Source organism: Semicossyphus pulcher, unplaced genomic scaffold, assembly GCF_022749685.1.
Source record: "Semicossyphus pulcher isolate SPU_LCO1_2020_fin unplaced genomic scaffold, fSemPul1.0.p SCAF_9, whole genome shotgun sequence".
Taxonomy (NCBI): domain Eukaryota; kingdom Metazoa; phylum Chordata; class Actinopteri; order Labriformes; family Labridae; genus Semicossyphus; species Semicossyphus pulcher.
Genome location: NW_027211770.1, coordinates 11,524,995 through 11,542,254, shown reverse-complemented (window position 1 = coordinate 11,542,254; position 17,260 = coordinate 11,524,995). Strand labels below are relative to the sequence as shown.

General features: G+C 41.5%; 1 protein-coding gene across 1 annotated transcript in view; it reads left to right on the top strand.

Moving 5' to 3' along the window:
- Nucleotides 1-215: 215 nt before the first annotated feature.
- The window catches only part of LOC138584577 (ankyrin repeat and IBR domain-containing protein 1-like), a 43,975-nt gene continuing 26,930 nt past the window's right edge, over nucleotides 216-17,260 (top strand). The window contains exons 1-6 of the mRNA XM_069656847.1: nucleotides 216-336; nucleotides 3,616-3,902; nucleotides 5,751-6,051; nucleotides 7,699-7,881; nucleotides 8,484-8,601; nucleotides 13,241-13,449. Coding sequence (XP_069512948.1) covers nucleotides 3,715-3,902; nucleotides 5,751-6,051; nucleotides 7,699-7,881; nucleotides 8,484-8,601; nucleotides 13,241-13,449 — 999 coding nt within the window. The 5' untranslated portion in view covers nucleotides 216-336; nucleotides 3,616-3,714. The remainder of the gene's footprint in view (nucleotides 337-3,615; nucleotides 3,903-5,750; nucleotides 6,052-7,698; nucleotides 7,882-8,483; nucleotides 8,602-13,240; nucleotides 13,450-17,260) is intronic.

Sequence of the window (17,260 nt, the reverse complement as noted above, 5' to 3'; positions counted from 1 at the left end):
AAATTTAATTATTGTCGTTGGTGTGTGTTGTAGCAGTATATTCGATCTGTGGGCACACACATAATGCCATCTTTCAGCCTATTATGAAAATAAGCCACATCTTTCTCTGCCTGTTTTGGGGGGTTGTGCTGAAACCTGGCAACCCGTCTATCAGGCAGGAGAGAGTCAACGGAGAGTTGACAGGAACAACATCACTGCTCTGAGATCACATTATTTATGGATTGCCTCACTTAACGAGAAACGCCTCACTTAACAAGAAGAGCTTCTGTTTATTCTGCGAGTGAGTGACAGTTAATCCGCAACATCAGCTCCACAGCAGCGGGTTGTAACATCTGTGTAAGTCTGAATACTTGTTACTCTTTGTTTACTGTGAGTTTATCAACTAGCTAAGTTGGCTAGCAGCGCGGTTAGCTCGCTAGCTGACCCGCTAGCGTCTGCACTGACGTTAGCCAACGCAGATGGTAGCGTCATGATGTTTTTATCTTTTTGAATAACATACAGCTAGCAAGCAACATTGTGTATCGTGAATAAAACTACCCCTTTCTACAGACGGGATGGTTTGCAGCTCACGGTATGTAAGGTCGGTTTGTTGGTGATGTTTTCATGAACCTTAAATGTAAACAGGCGTTACAGCGGACTGCTCACATCACAACACACGTCGGGCTGAGCTAGCAACACGGTAAACACTACACAGCATGGGGACAGGCCTGCATAGAGTTTAGTGACAAGTGGCAAGCTACGCAGACAAACTGTTACATGTTTATATCTGTAGCTGCTAACTATTAGATAGCTTCAAGTAATTGTGATTGGCGATGTCGTGGAGGAGTGTCCTTAACTATTATCAGATATGTTAATTAGTTATACATCCGGAAAGTAACCTTATCATGTTAAATGTGTTTCCATCTCTGAGGTTATGTAACCAAAGATAAGGTGTTTACAAGTGTTCACCCAGGTGGGTCATTGTTTGGTGGCTTGTCATCTGACATGGGAGGGTTTCCTGTCTTACATGGCACAACTTGACACAGATTTAGTGCTGCAAGGCAAATTAATAACTTGTGTCATCTGACTCCATCGCTGAAATGATAATGTGTTATTTTTAAGGTTAATGTTCTAGTTATTTTAGTAGGTTCTATCCTATTATTGGCAACTGATTAACACATTTTATTCTCATTGAAGTATAGTCATTAAGGGGTTAGGGCTGGGCGATATGGCCTAAATGCTATGTCACAATATAGGATCTTTCATATCTCGATACGAGATATCATGTTTTCTGGCAAATAATAAGTCCATATGAAATAACCACATGGTAAAGCCTATTTGGGATAATCCTGTGTGAATTAAGTACTTGACAAATAAAAAGTTTTAGTCCTTTTCTGCACATTAATGTCCATGTTAATAAACAGCGCCTCCCTCTATGGTTCGCTCCAGGTTCGCTCCCACGTGCAAGGATTAGAACGTAAAGCAGCTGCTGGTTTTTCTGACACCACGATAGAGACGGTATAGAAAAACGCATATGATGGACATCTTCGTATTGTTTTAACGATATATATTGTCATATTACCCAGCCCTATGGTCATGCACCCCCACCACTTAAACAATGTGTGTCACTCTGCAGGAACAATACCAGAGAGACCAGGGCATCAGCAAGAGGGGACTGTTCAGCTAAATTTAATAAAACTGCTTTTGGTCAATCAGCATTTTCAGTAAGAGCAACACAAAGGTGGAACTCACTTCCCACCCATATCAGAGATTGCACTAGCTTTTAAAACATGGCTTAAGGCAAACCAGTCATATGATCGCTGATTTTAACTTTTGTATAGAACCGTCCTCCAACATCGAGAGAAGGAAAGGTAGCTTTGCAATGTATGTTGTTTTTATGTCATATACTGTTTGTCAAAATTGCTAATTTGTGTTGTTTTTAATTGTTTATTTTGTAATGTGTGTGTTTTTAGATCTTCCGGCCCAGGGACCACAGATGTAAATTAGCTACATAGCTAACTCTGGCCTAACAGTTGTGTTGTGCACGGCCCCTGTTAAATAAACTAATAAACTGAACTATTTTAATTGTGTCATCTGACTCCATCGCTAAAATTATGTATAATTTTAAGGTTACGATTATTTTTGCAGGTTCTATACTATTATTGGCAATTGACGTTATTCCTATTTAGGTATAGCTCATTAAGGATGATTAAAAGACAAATGAGTCCAGCCTCTGTTCCACTAACCTTCATTCCACAGTGGATGTTATTATAGTAGGCTTTCCTTACCAACCTTGGAAATGATGGCCATTTTAAATTAAGTGGTTTCTGCTATCGTACTTAATTGTAACATCAATGCACCTTGTTATTCTGCTTATAATATAGTAAACTTCCAGTTTATTCGGCACATCTAGATAAACACTTTTGCAGTCCAACTGTTTTTAGAAAAGTGTTCATTCAGCTTTGTAATGTTCTTGATGGGTGTAGTTTTAAATTGCATTGCGTTCTACTGACAGGTGTTTCTATTATCTTGTCAACCCTAGTTATGATGAAAGAAGAGACAGCACTTAACGACACTCTTATATAACAATGCACTTCAATAGCACCCCGAAAGACGTCCTTCAAAATTGTTATCAAGTTCAATCAACAACTGACTTTATTGATCTCTTCGGTTTCAATAAGAGCCTAATATTATAACCTTTGTGAAGGTAGGATTTATTAATGCAAAGACTGCATCAGTTTGAGCCAGGTGTACCTAATGAACCGACAACTAAGTGTATAGATACAACTTGGATTAAATTACTGTAGTAACTATAGAAGCCACACAGTCCACATGTATGTATAAATGTGTGTGTTTGTTTATTTATTCTTCAACTTCTTACTCGTTTTGTTTGAGTGTGATGTTAAAAATTCCCTAAATTACAGCAAGAAACATTTTCCCCTGGGAAATGGGACCTTTTTCTTTCTGTATTGTACCTAATGTACCGGCACATCTCGGCACCGGTACGTTATTGTGCAGAAGGATTTGTATTGTGCTGAGAATTTAGTATGAATGAATTTAAGAATATATTGTGCTGAATGAAATTATCTTTTGTTCTCTTGGTTTGTACTGTAGCTAACAAAAAACACACAAAAGCCTCGCATTGCCCGGACAGCCATGACCATATGGCGCTCTGGTGGAGGCGAAATGCTGACTCGCTGCATGTTGTTCGTGATTCGAGGATATCTCGCTCCACAACGGCTCCTGGCCTCAGTGGGACGGGCAGCGTTGGCACGGAGAGGCGGAAGCTCCTGGTGATGCCAGAGGAAGTCTTGTCCTTCTCTCTGTTTGAGCCTTGTTGGCTCTGTGCTTAGGTATTCTAAACACAAAATAAAAAAAGCGAAACAGAGGGAGGTGTGTTACGGGGCTATGGTGAAGCTGACACAGGGGCTTGGGGCAGAGCAGCCTGAGCAACCTTGGAGATGCAACTCTCGTCCTTATGATCAGAGGAATTGATTGATGCAACGCAGGGTGGATTTTATTGAAAATATTAGCGTATTGGAAGAATTCAGTTCTGTTGCCATTTTTCATTAGCAAGGCCTGGTTGTACTCTGTCACAGCCATAAAGGAATTGAACTCCTGTCTTTATTTTTTCAGGACTTTCAGTATGCTGACCTTTTGGACTTGAACAGCTTGAAGACGACTAAAGAGGCTGCTGCTGTGTCAGACGGAGCTCCGATCTACAGAAAGGGAGAGATGGGAAACACAGCGACCAAGTTCCGTAAGGCTCTCATCAATGGGGATGAGGTGCTGGCCTGCCAACTGTATGAGAGCAACCCGCAGTTCAAGGAGGCTTTGGATCCCAACTCTACCTACGGAGAGTCCTACCAGCACAACACTCCACTGCACTACGCTGCCCGGCACGGCATGACACGCCTACTCAGGTCAGGATGTGGTATGATAATCAAATAAGAAAAGTACAAGATCAGAGTCACATATTTCAGGACGAGCTGCTGTCAGTGAGGGGGAAGTGATATCTAAAGGTTGATAGATGAGAGAACAATTTATTCTGCTCTGGCTTTTTGATCTGCAAAGTTTTATTCATATTTCTGTTATGACACCTGTTCAGAAGCATCCTTTGAGCACCCCTCTTATTCATAAGTCGGCACTCTGCTGATCAACTGGTCCCGTTTAGCATTGTATTGTTGCATCATAAGAGAGAATTTTTTTCCTGTTTTTTCTCTATATGTCTCTGTCCCATCTGTCTCTCCACATAGCCATCTGTTAGCAGCTCTCAGGAATGCAACATGCTGCGTTCAAATAGGATGGGGCTCCAAGAGCTTTCCTTCCCACGAGCTGCCAACCTCGCATGTGTTCGTTGTTGCTCCTCTCAGGAGCTGTCATTTGTCTGCTAATAGGATGCTCTATTTAGCATTCCTACCTTGTTTTATAAATGCAACAGTGTCATTAATTAATATCAAATCAAGCGAAGGCAATATATGACGGTATAGGCTTGTATGATTCTGTTAATTCTAGTTTCAAAATTACATATTTTATCTGATGTGCCATCTGTGTCTTTACTCTGCAAATCATACGACATCAAGACATACGACAAGAATATACCGGTGGATCATCTAAAACCATGGTTCTCAACTGGTGGGTCGGGACCCAAAAGTGGGTCTCGGAGCTTTTTCTAGTGGGTCGCAGATGTGTGTTTAAAAAAAAAAAAGTGGTAAAAAAATCTATGCTACACTTTTATTTTGAAGGACATGGGTTTTTATGACATGCGTGCAGTAGTAGTGTAGTTCATTCAGACTCCATGAATCCACTGATTGTGTAATATCCCAGCTACAGTTACATTTACAGTCTTGAAACTTGATGAGCCAGACAGTGGTTACATTTATGTTGCACTTTTTTTGTTTATTTCTGTTAAAAAAAGGCTGCTATGTGAATGAATTGTAGAGGGAATAATTTCCTCTTCCCTCTTATGACCTGCTGGTCATTCTGGGTGACACAATACTGTCGTGTTTTGTGATGTTGACATACTGTGATGTTTCGTTCTGTCTCAGGTCCAAACTGCACCATTTTTCATTTCAATAAATATATTTCAGTGGTTAAAAAATGTCAGAAATTTGGGTCGCGATTTGTCATTCAGGAGGTGGTGGTGGGCCCCGGGGCCAGACCAGTTGAGAACCTGGTCTAAAAAATCTTCAGGTGTGCAGTCTACATTTCAAACCTGACGTTTTTGAACGAGACATGACATCAGAGGCGGGCTCCCTAGATTGAGGAAGTGTAGTTTAGCGAGCTCCCTGGCCTCCGCCAGATGACGCGTTGTACACAGTCTGGTGGAGGTTTTCCAGGGCCCACTGGAGAAACAGAGCCAAGTTGCATTTTTTTCTACCATAATGGCATTAGCTCCTCATAATAGCATGATAGGACTGAGGTTGAAAATTAGCGAACTGGCCCTTTTAAAATGCTGTTGAGTATACAGTAAACTACAATTGCACAGACCTATATCCTACAAAAATAGGTGATATCTGTTATGTCCACTCTTTTGTTTTGTTTCGTCACAGAATAAAATCATGTTCATGTTTCCCCCTTATGCTTACACAAAAAAAACAAAACAATATAGGTTTATAATTGCAAACCTTAGAGGGTTACTTTGTTGACCAAAGCTGAAATCAAAGGTTAACTAAAAGGTGATTCCTTGTCCCAGTTAGTAGCACACAAAGCCATTTCTGAGCCCATGAGCAAACGTCTAAAATCCACCTGTCCCTGTTTTATTCTTTTAGGTATTTTCTCCTTAACAAAGATGGGAATCCAAACAAGCGTAATGTCCACAACGAGACATCTCTGCACCTTCTCTGCATGGGGCCTCAGATCCTGACCTCAGAGGGGGCACTGCAACCCCGCATCTCCCGGCCATATGAAGACAAACAGCGTCGGGCAGAATGTCTACAAATTGTCCTGGCATGGACCGGAGCAAAGCTGGACCACGGAGAGTACGAGAGAGCTGATGTGAACGCCACCGACAACAAGAAAAACACCTGCCTGCACTATGCTGCGGCTTCAGGCATGAAGACTTGTGTCGAGGTGAGTCCAACATCCTGTGGATATTTTTCAGTCCGGGATTATGTAAAAACTCTGCAGTATGACTTTTAAAATATAAATCCAAGGCTCCAAACATGGAAACTGAAAAGCATCTTTAGACAGGGAGACATTCGAGTGCAATAAAGATAAAAAGGGTCAAAGAAACCCTGAGCTGAGATTACTCAATATTTTGTGATACGACTCCTTGTATAATAGTGGCTGCTGTGTGTTGTTGTGTTGGATACAGTCGAGACTCTGGGTAAGGGCATGATCACATCCATTGTGTTTAATCAAACCAACCCCTTGTGAGATGTTGGAAGATCTTCGGTGCAATCACAGAACATCTTTATTACTCCTAGCAGCAGGATGCATCACGGACAAAAGTCACATGGATCAGTTATTACTGTGTGTGTGTGTGTGTGTGTGTCTTATCATCTCCCTTTATAAGACCTGATTTTAACTTTGTGTTTACCCTATTGTAGCAGTGTGTGTAATAAACAACCACAGTGTTATTATGGATTCAGCTGTGCTCTAACGTCTAAGTGAAGATAATCAAATTGTAATGCGCTGCGGGTCCACCGTTTATAATTGGATAATTTTGTACCGCTGAATAGTTATGTTGTATTTTAATTTAATTAGAACTTTGGAAAATGTAGCAAAGACCAAAATGAGATATATTATATCATTTGAATAAATGTTGTGGACGTTGAAATTAAATATTCATAGTGGGAAGAAGAATTCATTATATTTTTAAATTGGCTCATTTAGATTTTGCTCATAAACGCCAAAAAAACAAAACAATCAAGAGAGACTTTCCTCTGCTGCTGCTTTTTAGAAATGCAGAACTGTGAGTTTATGTTAAAGATATAATCTCGAAGACCTCGGGTTTGTTCTCTTTGGTGGCACCTATGGCGATAAACGGTAATTGCGGGAGCACACTTCGCAGGGATCCAGACAGTGTCGCATGTGTGACGTCCACGGGTGGCTCCGATTGTAACTCTTAATTTTCCTCGCTGACGGTCGCTTTCCTTTTTAGACTGTTTGCCTTCATCTGAAAGTCCAATTTGTTTCTTTTTCTTTGGATTTTCACTTATTTTTGAAGTTGTATCTGTAGTCATCCATCTTTTCTTTGTTTGTTCAGCCATTGTAGATTACTGTTTACTCGCAACACTTGCAGAGACAGGAAAAGCAGCCGCTTAGCTCCGCCTACCCTCTCTGGCAGACCAACCACTGCTGGGTGATGGAAAACGTGTTGATAACTGGACGCCACAGACACCCAGTCTGTAATACTGCAAATGCAAAGGCTTTCATCAGTGGGCCATACGCTCAATCACCATTGTGTTACTTCATTCGGCCATAGATAGTGACTTTACAGACATTTATTTAGATAGAAATCTTCTAGATTACTTTATGGTGCACAAGTAATTAAAAGTAGGTAAATCAGTAATAGTCATGATCACAGTATATTTAGCATTTCTGCTATAATTCTGCAACCTTTCCCTCACCTTCTATCAATGAATCAGTGGAACTCCAGGTGTTTTAAACTACTTATATATACAGTATATGCCCATGAGCTTAAGTACATGTCCCAACTCATAATATGTACCTCATTTTTAAGGCCATATTCTCCTCTTGTTTTCACTTGCTCAGTTCCTGGTGCAAAGAGAAGCGGACCTGTTTGCAGAGAATGAAAACCGCGAGACTCCATGTGACTGTGCAGAGAAGCAGCACCACAAGGAGCTGGCCCTGTGCCTGGAGTCGCAGATGGTCTTCTCTCTTGCCCCCGAGGCCGAGGGCATAGAGGCAGAGTACGCAGCCCTCGACCGGAGAGAGGTACAGTGTAACATACCAAGATGAAGATACAGCTTTTATTTCATCACCAACAACAATATACATGAATACCAAACTCCCGCATTGTCCCTCCATACTTTGTCGTGGAGTTATATTGGTGCTGAATAAGATTAAAGCAATTAAAACTGCTCAAGTATTCTTTTTCTTTAAGGCAACTGTTAATGATAAACCCATAAGTTAAGCGCATATTTTATTTACACATATTTTGTAGGACTGGAGTAGTCTGTAGTTGCTTCTTGCCTCCAGGCTCTGTTTGTCTAAAGTCTGGAATTCAGCTGGCCAGCCTGCACATCACAGATCCTTTGGTTAGACACAAACAAACACACAATGAAGTCTGCCATAAGGCTTGTGACTGCTGTCATCATCAGCCTGTGAGCTAATTGGGCCTGGCCTTGTCATGTGTCAGCAATTGTCTACAGTTGATTTTTTTCCTCTGCTCTTTCATAACATTTCTCTGCCACCCCTATTTTTTTTTTCTTGCCTCCTTACCTTCCTTCACCCCTCCCCCTTTTTTCCTTTTGTCATTCTCCACCTTTCCTCCTCTCCTGTCTCTGTCCTTTCCTCTCCCATGCCCTCCTCTCTAGCTGTACGAGGGTCTGCAGCCCCAGGATCTTCGAAGGTTAAAGGACATGCTGATAGTGGAGACAGCCGACATGCTGCAGGCCCCTCTCTTCACTGCAGAAGGGCTGCTACGTGCCCATGGTACTATTAAACTCACACACACACATACACTATCTACTTGTGGTGGTAAAAAGCCATACCACATATCTGCAGCTTGCCAGGTTCGATTCCAGTCACGGACCACTCCTTTCTCTGTGCCCTTTTCTTCTCATTTACTAGTGAAAGCAAAAATGTTAACAAGAAAAACTAAAGCAGTTTGTATCAAAATTCCAGGCTGTGCACAAACTTTAAAACAATAATTGCTGTCAAAACTCTTAAAATGTTTCTGCCTTTGTGCCCCTTGTTTCCACAGAGAGCTTACCCTCATTAACAAGACTATACTCCACCGTTGCCTTGTAAAAATATCTTTATTGTTGAGTTGGTTTCACTTTATTTGTTGTATAGTGAAGTTTTTTATTTGGCAATCTCTCATGCTACACTTTAGTGATTTCATGCTGTGAGAGAATGTTAGCAGCATTTGTTATCTAAAAAATTTAGCTTGTATTCCCCTCTGTGGAGAGTGTTCTTTTTACACCACCAGTTCAAGGCGGTATTATAATGGGAGGCGTAATGGTGGGGCGAAGTCAGCAGAGGTAGTAACAGAGGCGTAACGGCGTCTGTGTAAACAGCAGAGCCGGCAGGGCGGAACATTTAAAGCATCTGAAGCATTGTATTTGAAGCACGCGCTGTTTGTTTACACCTCGCGTACGCTTTGCTTCCGCAACACTGTAACGCTATTTAACAACACACACTGGGGCAGCTTTGTTCTGGCGTTGCTCGGTCTAATGTAGAATGACAAAGGTGGCATGAGGACGGAGCTTCGTTACGGCGCTGAGGCGGAACCACAGTGTAAAAAGGGCTACTGTCACATGCTCTAACTTCTTCACCCAACATGTGAGGAGAAACATCGGCACATCCCCAAATGAGGACATTAACACACTTTAATGTCAATAACATCTTCAGACAGACTCTGGCCTTTAATATAACTGAAACAGAGTCCACAACCAAGATGAACCATGCATTTATATGTTTAATGACTCAAAGGCTTTTATTTTGTCCTTCACTGCTCTTGCAAATGTAAGTTTGCATCACCATGCATTACCACATAGTTGTATCTTCCACGTTTGTTTATTTCAAGGCCTACATCATTCATTATTCCTTAAAGTATTCACGACTTAAAAGCATTACTTGTTAACTAGTCCCTCCAGGATTTCGCAGGCATTTTCTGCCTTCGTGGCAGCTCTTTAAAAAAAAAGCGTATTTAGGCTTTTTTCCTGAGTAGCACATCACACATCCACGCACAGCGACTGGGACAAACTCTCCAATAAAGCCATCTATTGGCTGAGCGAGCTGTTTGTCTTCTGACATCACTGCCAGTCTATTTCTGTGTCAGGACTCCAAATATAATGTGTAAATATTAAATGACAGAAAAGTCAATAGCCATGACATGCTCATTTCACAGTGCATGTGCACATTATATACTATCCATATGTGCAAAGAAGAATCTTCAAGTAATGTAGTTCATTTATGCTGTTCTACTCGTTACTTTGGCCGCTGCTGCAGTATAAAACAATGAAAACAGACAGGGGGATTACTATCTCCCTGTGCAATGGCTTAAAATCAACGCTGACACAAAAATCAGTAACGAGTAGATAGTGTAGTAAAAGATACCATCAGAGTCAAATGGCTTCACACGCACGGGGAAATAAAGTGGTTGGTCAAATCTGTGGAAAAGATGTGGCGAGTGGTTTAAAATTGTGTGAATTCACAGGAACCCTACATCGCAACTTCCTGGATGGACTAACCTTTATTTCTAAACAGATATTGGACAGCTTGTGACCATCAGGAATAAGTAATGCATGCTGACGTTTAGGTAGGTTAGTACAAGTGACTTCAACAGTGGGTGTTTATTATGTAGATTTAATGTCAGTAGGAGTATAAAGTGTGAGATTAGGGTGCACTGTGACACAGGGTGTAAACTTTTAGCTGCCCTATTAAACCTGTTGGTGTGGGAAGTCTTGGTACTAAAGAGTTTAAAACCAATTTACAAGCATTGTTCGTGGTATGAGGGTAAAACATCCACACAATTCAGCTCGCAGGAATTACAGTAAATATGACTCCATCCTTCAAAACAATCAGGCATACCTAACAACTCGTGCATCCAAGAGACGCGTATTACCAGTCAGTCAAATCATTTAAAGCCTTTTAACCTGGGAGAGTGAAAGACTTTCATTTAGCCGCATTATTCACGCCTTCAGACATCAGTCTCTTGGCCTGGATTTTCCTCGGATGCTCTCGTAATTTAGGCTTGGCCGAGTACTGAGTAACAGTGTCACAGTTTGGATTTGATTTGCAGCCTTAAGGCACTCATTCACATAAACCAAGCTGAGAGGCTGCGTGTGACGAACCTCAGATGTTTAAAACAGAGTCCTTTGAAGACCAGTCCCCATCTTGATTGAACTCGACTTAAATGATGTAAGTCGAGGAGTTCAGAAATGTGTCACAGTTTGAGGTTGATTTTCTTTAAACACCCTTTTCTTAAATTCAGAGGGCCGGGCGTCTGGCTGCTGAGCTGTGTGCTACATATTAGACATACTTTTGGGAGCTTAGAGGGGAGAGAGTGATGCCAGAACCGCGCTCTATATATGCACCTCTATCATGGGAATGCAGTCTGTCTGTTAAATAGGGGGAGGGCACATTTCCGGGTTTTTGTTAATCTCCAGGAGAAGGGTTTCTTAGACTCATGTTTTATGCATTTCTTGTGAAAACTTTCACGAATGTCCAAACTTTTTATTTCCATATTGGTCTTCTTCAGTTGTCTTATCACAATTATTGGCGCCCGTCAGCCCGTCAGTGTGTCTGCTTCAGTTTTTATGTCCCTGCTAATTTTTGATATTTAAGACTAAATGTGAAGACTTTTAATTTCAGACTCCTTTTAACGGCCAAAAGCATGAAGATAGGGTCATCCTCATTGATGAGTTTTAATTGAATGGAGATGGAGGAAATTGTTGCAATATTCATTATCTAAACGAGGCCATTTAGAGTCTGAGGCGTTGGATGGGTGGTGAAACGTGTCTGCAGGCTGATAGTGGCCTAATTGCACAGTTGACCGGGTCATGGTCTTTATTTTGGGAGCTGACTTTTTCGACAGAGAAAAATTTGGATTCAGGCTCTGTCCACATGTCATTCAATATTCATGCTGAAAAGCTCTGAAACCTGCTCCTTCGCCAGAGTGAGAACGAAGAGCTATTCTACAAGAGAAAACCAGATGGCAGCAGGTCTTTGCTGTTTGAAGGCTTAGGTGGTTTTGTTGCCACTGGAGAGGGATTTGTGAGGGATTTGGTGGATTCAGCATTGTGCTTACCATTTCTTATAAATATAAGACGCTATGGATTGAAACAAATGTTTTGATGTGAAAACATTTGTTCTGTCTGGATGAAATGAGAATGAAAACAGGTTTGTTTTATCAGGCTGAATGGGAATACTGTCGTGTTTCTGTCTTTGACGTTTTATCTTTTCCTTTTAAAGGCCCATTTTAAGAAGATTTATGAAATGTTATCACAGAATACAACATAATGTTTATGTTTTTATGCTCTTGTGATCAACTCAGTGATTTTTACATCAGTGCTGACATTAGAGGCTTTATGTAACTGTGTTGTGTTCTGGTCTGTTTTCTTATTGGATGATTAAAAATAGTCTTAAAAGTGGTAAAACCAAATGTTAAAGGCGGACCCCAACACACATTCAAGCTGATTTACCAACTATACAGTATAACTACTGGCCTTTTAGTGCATTGTATTAGGGCTGCACGATTATGGCCTAAAGAATAATCACTATTACTTTGATATATATATATAGAGATCAAATTATGCATCAAACTAAGACTGAACTAGGTTCTTGAATTTGGTGCATCTTCTCGAGGCCAAATGCAGAGCATTGGTGATTTCTGTGTGTTTTGGGAGTTGGGTGGATATGGTGCAGCGCTGTACAGCGTCGCTGTTATGGATATCTGACTTGACCCTGGACAAGGATGCGGAGTAGCGACATTATTCCTCTCGGCCTCCATACACTCATCATGCTGCACTTTGTGGAGTTTTTTCAGCTGGTTGAACAAGTTGTGTTGCTTTACGGCGCAGCAGACACAGGCTTCATGCACTCTTTGAATATTATTTTTTCTTGCTTGACATCAGTGAACCCAAAATACCTCCAAACAAACGATGACGAGCCGTTTTGGGTACCAGCTCTTCGTCTTGTATTCTAGGCAATTGACTTTTGTTTCTCCCGACCGTCTCTGTTGTTTATTCTTTCACTCTGCCGCTGCAAGGTAGGTGCTCATGAGATGACATACCAGCTTCCCCAAAAGTGAAGCCAAAACCTCTCAATCGCCCCCCTGGGGGGAGTGGCTATTTGTTCAGGGAGCGCTTGATTTGAGAAACAGCAGTTTTCTATGAGCGGAGTATTTTCAGTCATGTTTATGTAATGATCAGGATGAATATTCGATTAATAGTGCAGACCTAGATTGTATACTTCTCTTACATTGATAATTTCCCTTGACATTCTTTCAGCTTGATTTCAGCAGCAACACTGTTTTTAATAAAATCTTGTTGTTAGTGCTCAACACAAATAAATTATATATCTCCTCTGTTTGTTTCTTTTTTAATAATGTCTTTTTTTGCCTCAGACTGGGACAGAGAGAAGCTCCTAGAGGCCTGGATGTGCAATGCAGAAGAATGCTGCCAACGCTCAGGAGTACAGATGCCCAACCCGCCTCCAAGCGGCTACAATGCCTGGGACACCTTGCCGTCGCCCCGGACACCTCGCACCACCCGCTCAACCCTCACCTCCCCAGACCAAATCAGCCTCATGCCTGCCGATGAGGAGTTCTCTCTGGTGAGAGATGACTTTGGGTTTCATTCATTGATGTTTATTAAATTATTAGAATTAGAGGATGAGCGGAAAACTGAGGTGGTTAATTTTTTAACAGCCAAACTCAGATTGAACTGCTGGGTGACCAAGTTTCAGCAAAAATAAGTTACACTCTTGCCCCCAAACTCCATCTTTAAGTTACATGTTTAGGTTAAAAAGTTTAGGACATCCTTAAATGGCACCTGCAGATATTAGGGGGTATTAAGGGGGCGTATTATGTTCAAGCTTCATATTTCACTCCTCGTGTTTCTCACACGACTCAGTCAGCTCTGTCCCTTCAAGAAACCCCGCCCCTACAAGCCCACTTTCTTCTGATTGGCCATCTCTCTGAAGCCTGCTGAGGCTGCACTCTTTGTGACACCACAAAGTGCAGCATGTAGAAAAAACTGTGTGAAACCTGGCGTTCACAGCAGCCTGCAGACTGAGCAGAGAAGCCTGGGGATCACTCCAACATAGTTTAACTACAGATTTGAAACTTCACCCACGTTTAGTCTGGACATCCAACATTGTAACATTATACTTTAACGGAGTCTATTCTTTAACTTATCAGTACTTATCAGTGAAGAGCCAACAGACGAAATGGACCAGAACCCCAGGGAGCAGCGTGTTGTCCTGGCCAAGTAGCTGCTACAGCACAAAAAGACTAGACCTCGTATTTAAGCACACAGGCTAATAGTGACTGGCAGTGTACCCATTAAAACTGAACGCTAATGTTTTTTTTATATTGAGTCCCAACGGTGGCAAAGATATAAAGTGTTTATGCTGAAATCTCAATTTCACCTCCACACCTGTCTTTCTGCAGGCTGGCTTTATTTTACAGCACTTCACTGCTATAGTCATTAGTATTCCTGCCTGTGGTCTCCCCCAGAAAAATACAGTAAACACAAGCAGGACTCTGAGTATTAGAGAATTTAAATACCTTCCTTTATAAATACGATTAATGACTATTTTCAACTGATCATAGTTCAAAGGAACACGAATGATTTGGGTATGAAAACACACAGACCTCCAGATTTGTTTGTTTGGTGTTAAATTGCGACGCTAATCATGCTGCTCCCCCGATGGGATGCTGAATTTAGCATAGTGTGATACTGAACTGTTAACGCTTATGCAAATCAAACATACACAGCTGCACTAAAGCTGCCTGCTAATTGTTTTACAGCTAATGTAAAGGGGTTTAAAGTGTCATTGTAGTTTTAACAAATATACCCTGCAACAACTACAGCTCCCATGAGTCAGAAACATCAGGTGTTTACGACTGAAACCTCATATTGGATGTATTTTCAGCTCCGCTCAAACACAAGGTCATTATGGAGCCGTATTGACCCCCTGCTGCTCGAGGGTCGGCACACCCCCTGTTTGATTGCCCTCCCGTTACCCTGACCTTGTCTGAGATCTCTCGATAATTATCAAACATGCTTGACATTTTCCTCAGCGGTCTTCTTTGTGAGCAGCTGTTAAGATGGAAATTATGCCAGGAAATGTGAGATGTCCTTTATGCTGTTGGCAATTTGTCTTGTTCAACCACCCTCCAAAGAGGACTGCCAACGAAGGTATCGAGTGTGTTTGATAACAATCAGGGAGTCCCAGAGGAGGACAGGAGCGGAGAGCGGCAAAGTCGACTGTCCTGTCGTCTAATTGGTGCTTTGTTGAAGGATGTGCGCCGACTTTATACTAAAATACAGTTAATTATTTGTAGGCACATTTAAGTTTCATTGTGGAAAACTTTAATTTGAACTTTTCATATGCAAAATATTATTTATGGTTGTTATGACTCTTCTACTCACTGAAACGATTTCAATGAATACAGTGAACTGCACACTTTATAGTGGTAGGAACTTCACTGAATGATAAAGATGGAGAGCTGATCGTTTTAGAAGTCTTCAACAAATGTTATAAGTTAGTAATTATATTTATGTTTCTGACACCTGACCCTCGGGCTGTAATTGACGTCATTGATTACGGAAATACGTCGATTTGTATAACATGCGTCACTAAGACAAGATGGCTGAGCCTGGTTACAGCATGGATTCTCCCGGAGAAGAAAACCTTACCCACGATCATCGAAAGCCATGGTTCTCAAGTGGTGGGTCAGGACCCAAAAGTGGGTCGCGGGGCTGTTTTCAGTGGGTCGCAGACGTGTGCTTGGAAAAAAAAAGTCTTGGCAAAAAGTTGATGCTGCACTTTTATTTTGAAGGACATGGGTTTCTTATTACATGCATGCAGTAGAAGTTTAGTTTATTCACACTGCATGTTTCCACTGATTGGGTAATCCCAGCTGCAGTTACATTTACATTCTTGAAACTTGATGAGCCCGACAGCAGTTGCATTTATGGTGCACTTTTTTAGTTCCCTTTCAGTCGATTCACTTGGTTCAACACATATAGTATGGGATGTCACGGGCTGAGGGTGTGATATCCCATACTATATGTGTTGAACCTCGTTCCTCTCATTCAGGGAACAGAAGTTATATTCATAACATTTCATTTATTTCTGTGGAAAAAAGGCTGCTAATTAAATGAATAGTAGAGGGAGTAGTTTCCTCGCACCGCTGCCTGCTGGTCAGGTAGCTGTCTAAGGTCCAAACTGCACCATTTTTATTAAATAAATTTGAGTGGTTGAGAAATGTGGGTCGTGATTTGTCATTAAGGAGGCGGCGGTGGGTCCTGAGGCTAGAACAGTTGAGAACCACTGATCTAAATTATGGGAGCAGGCGCGTTGCACCCATGGGTGTTACGAGTGTTGTCACACCTGCACTATCACTGAACCATAATTCCATCCCTCACACTTTTTACTGAGGGAGTCATAGATGAAAGCCTGTTGGTCAAGTGAGATTCATTGAAGGCGATCCAGCCGATCACAGCTCATCCCAGCAGGCCAGCAAAGAGTGAAGAGCTGGAGCAGAGGAAAGTTACGTGCGTGCAGAAACTCATCTTGTCATGCATTGCTGGCTGTCAAAATAGGGGTAAGACTGAGGTCTGGGTTGATGCATGGGTGATATAGGTGGTCTCTAAGGGGGTTCTGGGGAGCGCAGGCTTGAGCCTCAAACGTTTTAAATTAAACCCTGGTATGATGTCTCTCTGCTCCGCTCGTATTTGCCGTCACTCTGCCGCTCTCTTTCTCTTAATTGCTCGACCACTCACTCAATGTGCACTTGACGACACAACTTAGAATGAGAGGAGAGGAGAGATGCGTTCAGGTCGAGGTGGAAAATCTCAAACTCGACCTTTTAATAGAGGGGAGGGTAAGAAGTAGGCCTCTGTAGTCCCTGTAGTAGTAATAATACTGATTCTCCAGTTCAAAGAGAGGGTCGCTATGACATATAGTGATTAAATTAATCTGTGTGTCATAACGACCCTTTAGAATTTGAGGTCCAGCATTTTTCTGATCAGGCATTGTCACAAAAGTCATTTAAAAAAAAATAAATCTTTCTAATAATCAATAAATTAGTCGTTAAAAAAGTAATCGTTAGGTGCAGCCCTACCTGACACTGGCAACCAGGTACTTAAAGCTTCTGACATGACCTTTTTATTGTGGAAATCAGTCCTTGTCTCTTGAAGGTTTGGTGTTAGAAGATCTTTTTTTGGATGAATGATGTTTTGTCTTTTCTGTGGATGTTTCAATCCAGAGTGTTTCGCTATCCGAACTAAACTACTGATAGATGATAGCAGAAGCTGACACACTTGATTTGTCAATTACTTTATAACAAATTATAGGCTGCATTTGTATGACAGTATCTTTTGTCGTGGCCCCGAGAAGTCGTTCCTCGAACTGC